General features: G+C 51.6%; 1 protein-coding gene across 4 annotated transcripts in view; it reads left to right on the top strand.

The window, feature by feature from the left end:
* The window catches only part of LOC138245180 (uncharacterized), a 106,129-nt gene extending 92,842 nt beyond the window's left edge, over positions 1–13,287 (top strand). For 2 of the 4 annotated variants that reach the window (XM_069199160.1, XM_069199163.1), the window contains 9 exons: positions 2,243–2,689; positions 4,435–4,698; positions 5,762–6,016; positions 6,343–6,588; positions 7,600–7,857; positions 8,256–8,549; positions 9,266–9,532; positions 10,308–10,391; positions 11,929–13,287. In XM_069199160.1, coding sequence (XP_069055261.1) covers positions 2,243–2,689; positions 4,435–4,698; positions 5,762–6,016; positions 6,343–6,588; positions 7,600–7,857; positions 8,256–8,549; positions 9,266–9,532; positions 10,308–10,391; positions 11,929–11,995 — 2,182 coding nt within the window. In that variant the 3' untranslated portion in view covers positions 11,996–13,287. The remainder of the gene's footprint in view (positions 1–2,242; positions 2,690–4,434; positions 4,699–5,761; positions 6,017–6,342; positions 6,589–7,599; positions 7,858–8,255; positions 8,550–9,265; positions 9,533–10,307; positions 10,392–11,928) is intronic. The other 2 variants (XM_069199161.1, XM_069199162.1) reach the window with 1 other exon arrangement.
* Positions 13,288–16,934: the final 3,647 nt, after the last annotated feature.

Genomic DNA, 16,934 nt, shown 5'->3' with positions numbered 1-16,934 from the left:
TGTCTCACTCCAATCCTGGACAGCCCTCTGTCTCACTCCTCTCCTGGACAGCCCTCGCTGTCTCACTCCTCTCCCGGACAGCCCTCGCTGTCTCACTCCTCTCCCGGACAGCCCTCGCTGTCTCACTCCTCTCCCGGACAGCCCTCGCTGTCTCACTCCTCTCCCGGACAGCCCTCGCTGTCTCACTCCACTCCCGGACAGCCCTCGCTGTCTCACTCCACTCCTGGACAGCCCTCGCTGTCTCACTCCACCACTGGACCGATCTCCCTGTCTCATTCTTAACTCACATCAGTGATGCCCTCACTTCTGTCACCGTCGAATACCTTTAATACAAGACGCTTGAAGTACCAGTAACTTGAAGTACCAGTAACTCCCTTTCACATCTTCCATATTTCACATCCTCTTCTACACATAGAGTGAGGCTCTCCACCACACCCTGTCCTCTGATCTTACACACTGGCTCTCATTCAACAGGCTGCCTTTATAAATACAGCTGATTTCTCTAAATCCCCAATCCTCTGTGGAATTGTCAGTCTCACCAGCCCCTCACTGAGGCTCTGGACTGACAGTCTGGCTTGTTCTGCTCTCAGGGAAGCATCCAGCTGCTCTGACACAGCCTCCCCCAGCTGAGTGTGTCAGAGCAGAGCCTCCCCTCAGCGGTGATCACAGAGCAGCACAGCGTCTCTACAGAGAGACTCCGGCCCTCAGCTGTCCTTGGACAGCAATACAAGAGATAGTCTTTGCCAATAATTGATCTCTTGGGGCTCTTTGTATTGGACATTTCTCTACAACTGAGGATTCTGTCTCCTTCCACTTTGCATTGGAACTTTCATCACAACTAAAAGAGAGATCTGAGTTGAGAAGCCTGGTAATACATCAGTCTATGTATCGTGTTCATTGTAATGGCCTCAATTCTGGATCCTACTGAAAGAGGGAACAAATTCCAAATACCAATATCGTCCTTTACTGAGCGAATTAGAAGACTTAAATTTAAATTAAATCATTTTGAGAAGACTTATGGGGAAGACACTGACCTACACCTGCCCCACTCACCCCACACACTGATCTACACCTGCCCCACTCACCCCACACACTGACCTACACCTGCCCCACTCACCCCACACACTGACCTACACCTGCCCCACTCACCCCACACACTGACCTACACCTGCCCCACCCACTACACACACTGATCTACACCTGCCCCACTCACCCCACACACTGACCTACACCTGCCCCACTCACCCCACACACTGACCTACACCTGCCCCACTCACCCCACACACTGACCTACACCTGCCCCACTCACTCCACACACTGACCTACACCTGCCCCACTCACCCCACACACTGACCTACACCTGCCCCACTCACCCCACACACTGACCTACACCTGCCCCACTCACGTCACACACAGACCTACACCTGCCCCTCTCACCCCACACTGACCTACACCTGCCCCACTCACCCCACACACTGACCTACACCTGCCCCACTCACCCCACACACTGATCTACACCTGCCCCACTCACTCCACACACTGACCTACACCTGCCCCTCTCACCCCACACACTGACCTACACCTGCCCCACTCACCCCACACACTGACCTACACCTGCCCCACTCACGTCACACACTGACCTACACCTGCCCCACTCACTCCACACACTAACCTACACCTAATTTGTCAACTTCAACAGCTTAGTGTATTTCAGCAGTGCTGTGCAATTCTCTATATTAAAAGAAACATCAGGCTCCAAACCTTTGTGTTCATTATTTTCTGTAAAAATTTCAGTACTTGTGTGTTAATCAATGTTTAATTTATCAAGTTGATCAATCACAGACGTGTGAGTCCAGCTGTATTTTCTAAGGTCCCTCAGTCTGTGTGTTTGTCCTGGGAGAGACCCTGTGCTGGAATACAGCCCTGTCCCTGATCCACAGTGGGATTGTGTTCCTAAAGCTCCAGTGTCCCAGTGACTGGAGTGAAGAGCCAGGGTGTGTGAGAGTGTCTCTGGGGAAGGAGTGTGTGAGGAGAGCTGAGAGAGTGTGAAGAGTCACTCCTGTGGTGAGAGCTGTGCTCACTCCCCTCACTCCTCCTTCACACACTCTTCTCTGTTCCCTCCTTTCAGGGGAAGATCCCCATTCAGGGAAATGGCTCCTTGTGTCTGAGAGTTCCTGCACAGCAGCCACTGGAAATACAGCTGAGAGAAATGGGCCTCAGTCTGTCTCCTCCTCTCTTTCAGGTTCTCTAAGAGGATACAGGTCTCTGAGGAGCAGAAACACAAAGCCATTTCATTCCTGCTGGATTTGTTTCTGCAAGGAGCAGAGTGGGAGACACAGACAGGAGAGAAGGTCTTGGAATTGGTATCATCAGTGTCCAGCTACACTCACTTTCCTTTTAATAACAATTCCAATAAGGAGCGTCAGTGTGATTTCCTGCTGGATCTGTATTCCTGTGTGAAGGACTATGAGTCTCCAACAGGCAGGAATGTTCTCCCAGCACTCCAGCCAGTTTTCCAGTCAGCTCCTGCAGTCTGGGTTATAGACCTCTCCAAGAGAAAGGCCTCCCTCTTCCTTGAAGTGCTGAAACTCCACACAGTCAGGAAACCAGTAGAGCTGAAGGGCTGGTCAGCTGAAGAGAGTGAAGTGAGGAGTTTCCTTCAGTGCCTGCCCTATATTTCCCAGCTGAGGTAAGTGTGTGTGTACAGACATTCAATTCAATTTAGCTTTATAAAGCACCTTTCATATCACGGTTCCCCCAGGCACTTAACAAAGCTGTGTAACAGTACAAAATACATGACATTACAATACAGAAAGAGAAAAAGCCAGAAGGCAACAGAGGAGAGGAACCAAAAGCTCCTCTGTAGCTTTAGGGGTCCAAGGCCAACTGGGTGCCCTCTGGGCATTATACAATTCTGAATAAGTACTAACTGTGGAGTATTAAGTCATCCATCATGTCCTTCTGTGTACTCCATACAGTTCTCTGTAGACCAGCAAATCCTCCTAAACAATAGGTGTATTCACGGTGTCCCTCTTGGATCCATGGCAGTGATGCAGCATTCAACGCATCCGGACATGTGGGGAGGAGAATAGGATAGTCTGGTCAGAACAGATGTATCTACCTGGTGGGCCAACACACAGACACACAATGGCATGTACAACAGCAGTACAGGTGTAGGTCAGTGTGTGGGGTGAGTGGGGCAGGTGTAGGTCAGTGTGTGGGGTGAGTGGGGCAGGTGTAGATCAGTGTGTGGGGTGAGTGGGGCAGGTGTAGGTCAGTGTGTGGAGTGGGTGGGGCAGGTGTAGGTCAGTGTGTGGAGTGGGTGGGGCAGGTGTAGGTCAGTGTGTGGGGTGAGTGGGGCAGGTGTAGGTCAGTGTGTGGAGTGAGTGGGGCAGGTGTAGGTCAGTGTGTGGAGTGGGTGGGGCAGGTGTAGGTCAGTTTGTGGGGTGAGTGGGGCAGGTGTAGGTCAGTGTGTGGGGTGAGAGGGGCAGGTGTAGATCAGTGTGTGGGGTGAGTGGGGCAGTTGTAGGTCAGTGTGGAGTGAGTGGGGCAGGTGTAGGTCAGTGTGTGGGGTGAGTGGGGCAGGTGTAGATCAGTGTGTGGGGTGAGTGGGGCAGGTGTAGGTCAGTGTGTGGGGTGAGTGGGGCAGGTGTAGATCAGTGTGTGGAGTGAGTGGGGCAGGTGTAGGTCAGTGTGTGGGGTGAGTGGGGCAGGTGTAGGTCAGTGTGTGGGGTGAGAGGGGCAGGTGTAGATCAGTGTGTGGGGTGAGTGGGGCAGGTGTAGGTCAGTGTCTGGGGTGAGAGGGGCAGGTGTAGGTCAGTGTGTGGGGTGAGTGGGGCAGTTGTAGGTCAGTGTGGAGTGAGTGGGGCAGGTGTAGGTCAGTGTGTGGGGTGAGTGGGGCAGGTGTAGGTCAGTGTGTGGAGTGGGTGGGGCAGGTGTAGGTCAGTGTGTGGGGTGAGTGGGGCAGGTGTAGGTCAGTGTGTGGGGTGAGTGGGGCAGGTGTAGATCAGTGTGTGGGGTGAGTGGGGCAGGTGTAGGTCAGTGTGTGGGGTGAGAGGGGCAGGTGTAGGTCAGTGTGTGGGGTGAGTGGGGCAGGTGTAGGTCAGTGTGTGGGGTGAGAGGGGCAGGTGTAGGTCAGTGTGTGGGGTGAGTGGGGCAGGTGTAGGTCAGTGTGTGGAGTGAGTGGGGCAGGTGTAGGTCAGTGTGTGAGGTGAGTGGGGCAGGTGTAGGTCAGTGTGTGGGGTGAGTGGGGCAGGTATAGGTCAGTGTGTGGGATGTGTGGGGCAGGTGTAGGTCACTATGTGGAGTGAGTGGGGCAGGTGTAGGTCAGTGTTACTCCCTCCTGATGTCTGTAGTGTCCTGTGTGTCTGATTGTGACTGCTCTCTTTCCTGATAGAAACTCCTTCCTCATGTCTTGTTTATTTTGTTTTCCAGCTGTGGTGACAGATTTTTCCTGGACGCCTGTAAAGTCCTCTCAGTGCTCTCCACAGAGAAAGATCAGATGGTGTCAGCTCTCCTTCAGGCTCTGGGCTTCTCAGTTACAGTGACAGGAGTGCTGAGCGATCACACCTGCAGCACAGTGGGCAGAGTGCTGGGCTGGTCTGACTCCAGAGTCCAGCTCACTGTGATGCCCAGGAGAATCTCTCTGAAAGGAGCTGGGCTTCTCTTCAAGAGCCTGACACACCTGCAAAAGCTGAGGTAAGTGTCCAGGAGAGGGAGAATCTATGTGTTTGTGATCAGTGTGTGTGGGTTTCCGTAGTGTGGGTGTGGAAACAGGCCATGATGTCTTTCACTGGAACTCTGGTTCACTGACAGAATGCACTGTGGGTATGTGCAGGCTGATATTTCACTGCAGGCAGTGTGACTGGAGCCAGACGTCAGCAAGAGTGAGACTGCTAGATGGTCTGTCCACACGTATTGTGTCCAGCTACAGCACTCTGTCCTTAGGGAGAGCTGAAGGGACGTGAGAGAGGTGTTCAGGGACACTGCTGTATGGGGTGCAGTAGAGCTGTCCTGTTTCTCCTGTTAAAGATGTTGTCCAGTGCTGGGTGCAGTAGAGCTGTCCTGTTCCTCCTGTTAAAGATGTTGTCCAGTTCTGGGTACAGTAGAGCTGTCCTGTTCCTCCTGTTAAAGATGTTGTCCAGTGCTGGGTGCAGTAGAGCTGTCCTGTTCCTCCTGTTAAAGATGTTGTCCAGTTCTGGGTGCAGTAGAGCTGTCCTGTTCCTCCTGTTAAAGATGTTGTCCAGTGCTGGGTGCAGTAGAGCTGTCCTGTTCCTCTTGTTAAAGATGTTGTCCAGTGCTGGGTGTAGCAGAGATGTCCTGTTGCTCCTGTTAAAGATGTTGTCAAGTGCTGGGTGTGCTAAGGCTGTCCAGGTTATGGATATACTAACCCTTCTTATACTTCTGGCAGTTTCTAAATATCTTAATCTTGCCTGGAGCAGGAGATTCAGCTGTTTCCAGTCCCAGCTGTTCCAGCCCATCTTGTCCAGTCCCCATCTTGGGCATCTTTCTTTTAATTGTGTGAATGACATTTATACACCCCAGACATGCTAACATGTCAAGGAAACTAGACTGAGCAGATCAGAATGTAGTTATTACACTGAGAACCAGTTTCAACCTTTGGTGTCCAACACCACTTGGCATTAAAGTTTAAATACGTTAATTCATATTTTATATATAATATATAATATAATATAGATAAGTCAAAACAATATAATGTCCTGAAAGTATACCAGTGAGTAAGACCTATGTTCTGTTTCAGAATGAACGAGACTCTGACAGTAACACTGGCCAGACGGGTGACCTCAGTCAGACACAGAGCCCCAGTGTGTGTGGAGGAGCTGTCTCTGGTCTTGAACGCTGCACAGCAAGGAGAGAGGCTGCTGTCCAGAGTGCTGAGCAGCTTGGTGTCTCTCCTGAGAGTGTGGACAGTCCAGTGCCTGGACCTCACTCCCTGCTGCATAGACGGGCGTGCCCTCACTGTCCTGCTGTGTCACCAGGGTCCCCTGACTGTCAGGTGAGTCTCTTCAGTGTACAGCACTGGGCAGCACACACTGCTCCTGCTCTGTTTCCCATTGAGCCTTCAGATTGTCTGCAGACTGTCAGCTGTGACACTGCACTGTTCTGACCACACTGCTCTGAGCAGGGCTCTGCCACTCAGGACAGGGGACCTCAGTGTGTCGGTACTGCTCTCACAGCTGAGAGGAATATGAGCACTAATAAGACTCACAGGATATACTGTCCTGTATAGTGAAAAGTGTGAACACCAGTGAGACAGAGGTAATACAGCCCTGTATTAAACAGTGTGATCAGCATGTTGCTGTGTGTGTTTCTCTCTAACAGACTGTCCAGAGAGACCCTGGAGCAGCTGGCTGGAGCTGTGTATGAGGCTCAGGACAATGAGCTGACTCAGCTGTTCCTGGAGAAGACAGGGGGAGACCTCTCTCCCTGCAGGCTGGACTGGACAGTGTGTCGCTATCTACTGCAGCTCACAACACAACAGATCACAGTGGATCTTAGGAGCGGAGGGATCACAGAGGAGCACTGGAGGGATCTTGTGCCTTTCCTGGACAGGCTTCAGTTGAAACGGTCAGTGCAGCACAGATCAGACAGCAGTAAATCCCCAGGTCTGTGCTGTAGCTATCTGAATGGACCTGTATCATCTGTGTCTGCCCCAGGACGTCTCCCTGTCCTGTATGATGTAGGACATCCCAGGCAGGATGTGATAAGCTGTGCTCAGCTATGTGTTCTGGGGTCCGTCCTTCAGGGGCTTCTCAGTGCAGTGCGGCAGCTCAGGCCACTGTCCCCTACTGTCCTCTGTGTTCCCAGCACCTGGAGTCACCTCTGCTTCTCTAACTTTAGATGAACCAGATATTTTCTTATCTGTCCTCCTAGTTTGGAATCCCCACCTGTGTCCTTACCTCTCGCTCGGAGCAGTGACCCCTGTGTCCATGCAGGAACAATGAGGATCTGCAGACAGGCTCCATGCTCCTGAGACCCACCCCTCTCCCCACACACTGAGGTCCACAGAGATCGAGGAGGTTCAGCGCTGAGTAGAACAGAGGGGCAGCCTCACTGACAGCTTCGCCAGCCTGAGGAGACCAGTGTGATTAATCCCACTGGCCCTGAGCCAGCTGAGCACACCCTGGGAGTGCTTGTCCACCGTCTCGTGATGGTGTCCCTGTGCTCTTCATTGGTTTAGCCACGTGGGAGCCTGTAGTCTCCTCACTCTTCCTCAGGCTGGAACGGGGCTGTGTTCTCCTCAAGAACCACTGACAGAGGAGTCTGTTTCAGCTTTGAGGCCAGCAGACAGAGAACAGGTCTCCTCCCCAGTCAGAAGACTGGCAGGTTGTTCCTGTGTGTACATCTGTAAAGGTCTGGTCTGGCGTGAGCAGCTGTGTTCCTGCCCTGTGGCCTGACCTGGTCAGATCTCAGGAGCTCAGCAGGGCCAGTCGGGTCGGTACTGGGATGGGCCGCTGCTGTGAGTCAGGGCTGGGAATCGTAGTTGGCAATCACCTAGTTTGTGTCTAGTTTTCATTCAATCACAGACCTTAATGGAATGAACATCACAGTACTAATGATCTTAATTGCTTTTCCCAGACTGAACTCCAGGTTCTCCCTGGCAGTTCTCCGAGAGCTCTTCCAGAGGAGAGCCAGGGACTCTGTGCTCAGCTTTGTGAAAGCAGCAGGTGACTGGATCAACCTGAACACCAGAGTGCTGGACAGCAGGGACTGCGCTGCCCTGCGATTCGCCCTCCAGCACTGCAGTGGCGTCAGACTCAACCTGAGCTTTGCGTCCATCCCGGAGGGAGACATCGAGAGTGCTGTAGCCCTCCTGCACAGAGTCTCCGAGCTGAGGTCCGTGGGTCAGGCTCTGCACTGTTTTCACTCTCCTCCTTATTCCAGTTTCCTGTCTGCAGTGTTTGACACCTGGGAGCCCGAGACACTGTTCTGTCCTCTGCACAAGTGTGTTAACTGCTCAGAAAATGATCTTTCAGTGTGGGTGTCATCTGTTCTAGTGGGTTTAATTTCCACTTTATTAAAGATTGTCTGTGCTTTGCCGTCGATTAACTCCACGTGTTGCATAGTGCAAAAATCTGAAATCAGTCAGCAAATAAGAGTTTCTGTCATGTGGAAGCCCTTGAGCCTAATCAGAGCTTCTGGCCCTGAGCTGAGCTCCAGAGAGGATCTCCAGCCTGGGGCTCCTGCGGTCCAGGCGGTGCTGCTGACCGAGTGTCTGTGCTTCCCTGAAACAGGCTGGACAGAGATCTGCTCCTGAGGTTCCTGCACAGTGCTGTCGGCTCAGAGCAGCCCACAGCAGCAGAGGCGCTGCTCCAGGCCCTGCAGTGCACACTGGACTTCTCCTGCTCATCTGGGCTGGATCCGTCGGCGCCGGACAGCTGCCTGTCTCTCAGCGCCAGCGACTGCAGGACCATCCGCACTGCGGTCCAGCGGGCCAGCGGCACCACCACCCTGGTTCTGAAAGACTGTGAGATTGGAGACGCTGGGCTGGAGGAGCTCTTCCCCATTCTGCACAGAGTCCGTCTGAGGTGAGGCTCTGTCACAGTGTGTCTGACTGTCCAGACTCCTGCACCAGCTCTCTTCCGCACACTGCAGCTTTACAAGCTTGTTAAACCAGTAGATTCCTCACCAGCTGGGCGTCTGCAGGCCTGTTCTCCCTGTGTGAGAGGAGACACAGACGTGCTGATTCCTCACCAGCTGGGCGCCTGCAGTCCTGTTCTCCCTGTGTGAGAGGAGACACAGAAGTGCTGTTTCCTCACCAGCTGGGCGTCTGCAGTCCTGTTCTCCCTGTGTGAGAGGAGACACAGACCTGCTGATTCCTCACCACCTGGGCGCCTGCAGTCCTGTTCTCCCTGTGTGAGAGGAGACACAGAAGTGCTGTTTCCTCACCAGCTGGGCGTCTGCAGTCCTGTTCTCCCTGTGTGAGAGGAGACACAGACCTGCTGATTCCTCACCAGCTGGGCGTCTGCAGTCCTGTTCTCCCTGTGTGAGAGGAGACACAGACCTGCTGATTCCTCACCAGCTGGGGATCCTGGAAACTATAACAGCTGAGCGATGGGGTGCGGAGGTGATGAACTCTGCTCCTTCAGGATGCCACTGAACAGACCTTTTTCAGCCTCATTTCTCTCCAGTAGTTTTCAGCAGGACAGTAACTGAGAGCCCAGTGGAGAGGTCAGGGACGCATGCAGGAGCAGCAGGGTGAAGCCCAGGTCAGAGTCTGACTCCCAGCCCTCTGTCCCCACAGCGCCAGTAAGAGGACTCTGCAGCGGATCCTGTGCCTGACCCTGGGGGGAGAGGAGGGACCATCAGCCCGAGCCCTGGCCCTCTGCACAGCCATGGGGAAGGAGGTGGACCTCAGTCACACACAGCTGGACCTGCGGACCTGCAGGGCTCTGGCCTTGGTGCTGCAGCAGACAGAGGAGATCTGTGAGCTGGACCTGAGTCACTGCGGCATCTCTGACGACTGCATGGAGCTGCTGTGTCCCTGCCTGTACAAAGTCCAGGTCCTGGAGTGAGTGTCTGAGAGCCAGTGGTATTGCCATTCTGATTGCCAGTATTGATCAACTGATCGAGAGCCAGTAACCTCCATTGTTAGTATGTTGTCATCTTATAAATGTAATCGCTCTACAGCCATACCGAGTGGGAGGCAGTAAGTGTAATTAGACGTATATCCTCTAGATATTTCTCATTAGGGTGCTGAATACAGCTGCACTAGACTGACAGTTTTGTTACCCCCTGTAGTCTGATCTTGTCAGATATCAGCAGTAAGATCTGACCTGGTCAGTCCTGGGATGGGAAACCTACAGTGACAGCCAGGTTTCTGCTGTAGGTGGTCCTATTGGCCCAAACTGTCCGTACTATAGTGACCAGGCTCACTGCAGTAGGAGGTGCTGTTCTACACATAAGAAGAAACTGAGTTTCTGACTCTTTGATGATTAATGATCCAGGAGTTGTTTGTAAAAGAAGATGCTTGAACCCTGGTGTCCTGAGTAAATCACACTCTGGTCTTGTACAGTCTGTCCCCTCTTCATTACCTGGAGCAGCAGTTTCACTCTCCTCCCCAGACCTGCTGTGCAGTGAGGCTGTCAGTGTCAAATGGCTGCTGAGTGTCTCCCAGTGAAGCTCCTGGTGCAATACGGCCCTCTGTGTCACCCAAGTGGGGCTGCACTCTAGTGTAAAAACATGTGCAAAAGATTATTGAAGAACAGGAAATGTGAGTAATATATTCTGGGATCTCTTCAGTGCTGATCTGATCAGATGTCTTGTATCTTTTGTATCTCTTGCAGTGTCAGTAACAATGACATCACTGAGCAGGGGGCTCTGAGGATTCACAGTGTCGTCTCCAGCAGCTCAGCCCTGCAGACTGTGAGGTGAGAGAGGGAGGGAGTGTGTGAGACAGTGAGAAAACAGAATTGAATTGAGAGGGAGGGAATGTGTGAGACAAGCATTGCCACTACAGACCGAGCCAGACTTCAGGGAAACAAATAGCCCTTCACACTCAACAACAACACATTGAAGAACACATCTCAACAGCAACACACTGCAGGACACATCCAGCTTGGTCTGACAATCAGCTCATCTGGGAGTTTTGACCTGGCAGTGAAGGCACTGAGAGAGAAGGCTTGCTACACAATAAGAAGGAGGTTCTTCAACATCAATCCACCAACAAGATTCTGGCTCCAAATACCTGAAAGTGTAATCCAACCCATTGCCCTATACGGCAGTGAAGTGTGGGGTCCCCTCACAGACCAGGATTACACTCAATGGGACAAACACCCCACAGAAACTTTGCACATGGAGATCTGTAGAAACATCCTCCGTGTGCAGAGAAAAACTCCTAACAACGGGTGCAGGGCCGAATTAGGCCAGTACCCACTATTGCTAAACATACAGAAAAGAGTATTAAAGTATTGGCTACACCTAAAAAACAGCGACCAAAATTCCTACCACCACAAAGCCCTGCTGGGCCAAGAGCTGAGCCCAAAACAGAGCCCCCTGAGCCAGCTGGTCCTGAGGCTCACTGACCTGAGCCACACCGACACTAACCAGCCTCAGGACAGCACTGCTAGAGCACCACAGCACTGCTAGAGCACCACTGCTAGACTCAACCACATCACAGCACAGATCAAACAGCAATATCTCACACACTGGGACACACACACACAAACACAACATAAACTGGAATGCTACAGAACCCTAAACAGACAATACACACTAGCCGAATATTTGACCAAGATAAGAAACAACAAACAGAAACAGACCCTGAGGAAGGACAGGCTCAGTGACCACAGCCTGGCCATAGAAACTGGGCGACACAGGCAGACCTGGCTGCCCAGAGAGGACATGCTGTGCTCCCACTGCCAGCGGGGAGAAATAGAGACAGAGGTGCACTTCCTACTGCACTGTGACAGATACTCTGGGATTAGAGAAACATTCTTCCCAAAATTCAGAAATCTAATCCCAGAGTTCCCACACCTGCCAGAATCACAGTGGGTCCCAATCCTACTGGGAGAGGGAGGAGGGAACTCAGTGGAACTGGCAGCCCAGTATGTGATCTCCTGTCACAGCCTGAGGAACAGTGAGCCTGTCCCTCAATAATGCTCTATATGTTTATATGTAAATGTATCATGATGTGTATGTATTGTAAATGTCTGCAGATGTTGTGTTAATTGTATATGCTTAGCAACACAGAAATTCATTGGTCGTGCAAATAAAGCCTCTGTGTCTCCTCTCACACAAATAAAGCCTCAATTCAAAGGGAGTGTGTGAGACAGAGAGGGAGGGAGTTTGGGAGACAGTGAGAGACAGAGGGTGCCAGTGAACAGTGTGTTGTGGTGCAGTTAAAGATCCAGTGAACACCCTGAGTATCACAGAACTACAGGTAACTGCTGGTTACTGTCTCCACAGGCTGTTCAACAACAGAATATCAGACAGAGGCGTCTTCAGCTCAGACCAGCGGTATGAAATCTGGTGACAGAGAAGCCCGATTACTGACTGAGAGTTTGCTGGACTGACCTGCACTTCCTGGTTCTGGACAGATCAGAAACTTTAATTCTGCTGGTTCTTGAGGTTTTACCTCTGAGAAGTGAATTTAATACAATCTCTGCTCATGTATCAACAAACTGAGGTTTGACCAGTTCTTCTCTGCTGTTGTTCAGACTCTGTGGATCAGAGCCCAGTGACTCCAGTGAGGGGGGTGTCCAGTGTCTACTAGCCCATTTCGTAATAAGTATTGATCTCAGGATCTCATCCAGCTGTTTCTTTAAGAAACCAGTGTATCAGCTTCAACCACAAGTGATTCAGTCATGTTCCACACTCCCACCACCCTTTGTGTAAAGAAGATTAAAAAGCTGCAGTTCCTTTAGCCTGTTAATACATTACTTCTATAACAGTGAGCGCTTCATAACACAGGTGTTATTTTCCAGTAATAATACTGTGGACTGCTAAACCCAACCCTTCTATTCTCTAAGTGATGATATTGTCAATTACAAAAATTGAAATGAAACAGAAGATTTTGTCATCAGTAGTATCTGTTGTCTGTCTCACTCCACCACATCTTTCCTGTTGTACAGAATCCACCTCCATCAGCTCCAGTACAGTCATTCCGCTGCTGGTCAGAGGACGTGTTAATGTCCCTCATGCAGGAACCTCCTCTCCCTCTCTGCTCCAGTGGGCCGTCTGCAGAGCTGCACCGGCCTGTGCTCAGGCAGGGACCCGTTCCTCCAAGCACAGCGCTGCAGGGTCTAACACTGCACAGGGCCTGGCAGACTGCCTGATGCTGAGCCTCTGCTGCACAGACTCGAACAGCAGGCTGAACCTGCACATCCAGGCTCCTGCTCTGGGTCAAAACAGCCACACGAGAGATGAGAGATGAGTGCTGCTGCTTGCCTCTTCCTTGCTCAAGTGTCTCCGGTCTGTGTGTCTCCTGCCTCTAGGATTCCTGCTCTTACTGGACAGTGTCCTGCCTCTCCAAGGGCACTAAGAGTGTCTCCAGTCTGTGTGCCTCCTGCCTCTAGGATTCCTGCTCTTGCTGGACAGTGTCCTGCCTCTCCAAAGGCACTAGGAGTGTCTCCAGTCTGTGCCCTGTGATGCTGGAGAGTCTGGACACTGTCCAGCAGGAGCAGGAACTTATGTTGTATTCCTTTGTTCACAGGAGCGCTAACCCCAGCTAACAGCAAATCACCAATATCACAGTGGAAACAGCTAATTATGTCAATATAAGAATTCTTTATCTTAAATTGTCATTCTTTAAAGGCGCTATATAAAATAAAGTGTATTATTATTATATTATTATTAAACCCTTAATTAGCAACACCCAGCAAAACCATCTTGCAGAGCTATGGTCCTTTGGCGCCCTCATGTGCGAGGTCCTGTTACTGCAGGCCTGCCACCGAAATCGTTAATGAGGCTTAGTTCTAATTAGGAACAAGTAATAGGTTTATTCCACGCTGAAAAAAAGAAGAAAGAAAACACAACGTTTCGACCGTGGAGCCTTCTTCAGGTGTAAGAAAGACGGGAGTAAGCAAAGGTAATGTAGTGGGAGAACAAAGGCTGGGAGAGAGGAGGAGCAAGAGGCAGGAGCAGGGGACAGAGAGGCCAGTCAGGACAGGTGTAGAGAGGTGTGAAATTAAACCTACAATGAATAGAGAGAATTAAGAAGAAAAGCAGTCTGTCGTTAAGAGAAGGGGGAATGTATGATCTTAGCTGCAGGATAATTTTGGTTTCTGTAGTCTTTCTGATCTATTGGAACTTAATTAGTTCTAATTAAGCAGGAGCAATAGGAGAATGAGCTACATGGGCTGAATATCTTTTTAGTAACCATCTTTATGTTCTTGTGGGGTGTTGATTACTACACTTACCCATCTATTTCAGATGAGAGAACTAAAACCCTGTCATCCTAATTCAAGTAGTTGACACTCCCTTATGTACACATGTGCTGTACAGAGGTGAGGGAGTGACTGCAGAGCCCTGGTCCAGGAGACAGACTGGCAGCCTGACCCAGCTATAGGACCTCCCAGGGCCCTGCCTGTGATGCTCAAGGACTGTTGTTGCTCTGGTATCTTCCTTCCCTCATTTATCTGCATCAGGTCATTCTGGGCAAGACACCCAGGAGCTGTGGAGCTGCCTGTCCCTCAACACAGGCCTGAACACCCTCACTCTGAGCCCGCAGTCTCACAGAGTGCGAGATATTGACACCAGGAGACCTGCACACTCTCACCCTGAGCCCACGGTCTCACAGAGTGTGAGATATTGACACCACGAGACCTGAACACTCTCACCCTGAGCCCGCAGTCTCACAGAGTGTGAGATATTGACACCAGGAGACCTGCACACTCTCACCCTGAGCCCACGGTCTCACAGAGTGTGAGATATTGACACCACGAGACCTGAACACTCTCACCCTGAGCTTGCATTCTCACAGAGTGTGAGATATTTACACCACTAGACCTGAACACTCTCACCATGAGCCCGCAGTCTCACGACGTGCGAGATGTTTACACCATGAGACCTGAACACCCTCAACCTGAGCCCGCAGTCTCACAGAATGCAAGATGTTTACACCACGAGACCTGAACACACTCACCCTGAGCCCGCAGTCTCACGACGTGCGAGATATTGACACCACGAGACCTGAATACTCTCACCCTGAGCCCGCAGTCTCACGACGTGCGAGATGTTTACACCATGAGACCTGAACACCCTCAACCTGAGCCCGCAGTCTCACAGAATGCAAGATGTTTACACCATGAGACCTGAACACCCTCACCCTGAGCCCACGGTCTCACAGAGTGTGAGATATTGACACCACGAGACCTGAACACTCTTACCCTGAGCCCGCAGTCTTACAGAGTCTCACTGGAAAAATAAAAAAAGCCGAATTAACGAACGTAAAGGCTGGCGAGTCAGCGCTGAAAAAAGGGGGAAAAATCCCTCTCGGAGACTGAAGGAAAAAAGAAAGACTTCTTAATGAAAATTAATTCCTGTTACTACAACTCAGAAGAATCAAGACAGGAAGAGAGCAGAACTACAGTATATTTCAGTAGAGTAAGAGAGGTGCGATTGCTCGATTCGCGGAGCTAGATTCTAATGACGAAGACTCCGCCCTCTGAACAGAGTTAAATAAGCCCCTGATCAACATGATTGGGAACTATCGGGAGCCCGACTGAATAATTGAAGGTTTAACTGAAAGACGTCCCGTCCTAGTTTGAATGACAGGTTGAGAGCTCGTGGGAATGTTGCTGTTGCCCGGGGTTACAGCAGGACACAAGTCGGTCCCAGCCCGGTCAATACAGGAACCCCCTCGGCAACCGGCGGACTCCGACCGGACCCCGAGCCCGAGAAGACCGAATCCGCCAAGGGCAGGGTCCCGGGTTCGCTCTTGCGGTCCTCTTCCTTGATTGTAAGCTGGACCGGACTCGTCTTGAGTCCGGGGTGCGGTGTGGACTCAGTTCGCTGGAGCAGTGGGTGTGTGGTGGTCAGCGCGGGTTTTAGCTGAGGGTCTCCTTCTCCCTAGAGATGGCGAAAGGGCCAGTCAGTAGGTCCTAGGACATTGCAAGGGCCAATATATCGAGATGCCAGCTCACAAGCGGGTAGTCTTGACCGAAGGTGCCGGGTCGTCGACCGGGACGATAAGGTGGGATATTTCGTCGACGGCGGTAGGCAGCCCTATGCTGCCTTCAGGAGGTTAGCTCTTCCGACTCTCCGGGGTCCCAGGAGGTCTCCAGCTGCTCGGTTAGCCGCGGCGCGTCAGTGGATTGTGCTGGAGGTCCTGGGCTCGGCCGCGAGCAGTGAGCAGCGCACGGCGCGTTCAAACGGGAGCGAAAACAGGCGCTGTACAGCAGCGGCTCTTTCTGTTGCTGCTGTGAATCATCCTCACGGGAGCCCAGTCAAATGACCAGTAATCGAGTACGTGATGTTTCTGAAGTGCAGAAAAGGAGAGCAGGATAAGCCATCTCGAGGCATGCCAATCAATCACTGTAACACATTTATATTTCACTGGGTTTCGAGTCTGCCAGGTCCCTGTAACTAGTGTGCGGCAGGCAAACCACATCTTCAAGCTGCACACACGGAGAACTGGAGGTGTTTTAGAAGAAGTTTCCCACTTGTGTGGGTTTGCTGGTAGACATCAGCGCTGCCCGGCCAAACAAAAGCGTGAAAACAAACGTACAACACAAAAGACTGCTCAGCAATGATACTGAACGACATTAAAACGCATTGTTTAACTCGCAGCTTCTCCTGTATCCCGTTCAATCAGGGCCGTCTCAAAGAGGGGGCGAAGGGGGCGGCCATCCTCCCCCTCCCCCAATCCCGCTTCACACACGCATAAAAAATAGTGACGTGACGGGTTTGGCGAGGTTAGAGACAGGAACTCGGGCTCTTCTTAATGGAGAACACGGCGCTTTATTAATCGGACGTGCGTCCGGCACAGCAACAACAACAACAAAGAGAGAGAGAGCCTGAGTCCAACACTGTTCAATATCTATATCAGTGAGTTAGCAGGAATCTAGGAACAGTCTGCAGCTCCTGGTCTCACACTACATGACAGACAGATCAAGTTCCTGCTCTACGAGGATGACCTGGTCCTGCTGTCGCCCACAGGACAGGGGCTGCAGCAGAGCCTGGCACTGCTGGAGCAGGACTGTCAGACCTGGGCACTGCCAGCCCATCTGTACAAGACCAGAGTTATGGTTTTCCAGAAGAAAGCCTCAGGGAAACAGGTACAAATTAACACAATACCAACACAAAGCCCTGCTGAGCCAAGAGCTGAGCCCAAAACAAAGCCCCCTGAGCCAGCTGCTTCTGAGGCTCACCGACCTGAGCCACACCGACACTAACCAGCCTCAGGACAGTACTGCTAGAGCACCACAACCCAGACTCAACCACATCACAGCACAGATCAAACAGCAATATCT

This window comes from Lepisosteus oculatus, chromosome 2 (genome assembly GCF_040954835.1).
Source record: "Lepisosteus oculatus isolate fLepOcu1 chromosome 2, fLepOcu1.hap2, whole genome shotgun sequence".
NCBI classification, from domain to species: Eukaryota; Metazoa; Chordata; class Actinopteri; order Semionotiformes; family Lepisosteidae; genus Lepisosteus; species Lepisosteus oculatus.
The sequence above is the reverse complement of the archived record's forward strand: the minus strand, read 5'-3'. Positions and strand labels throughout refer to the sequence as shown.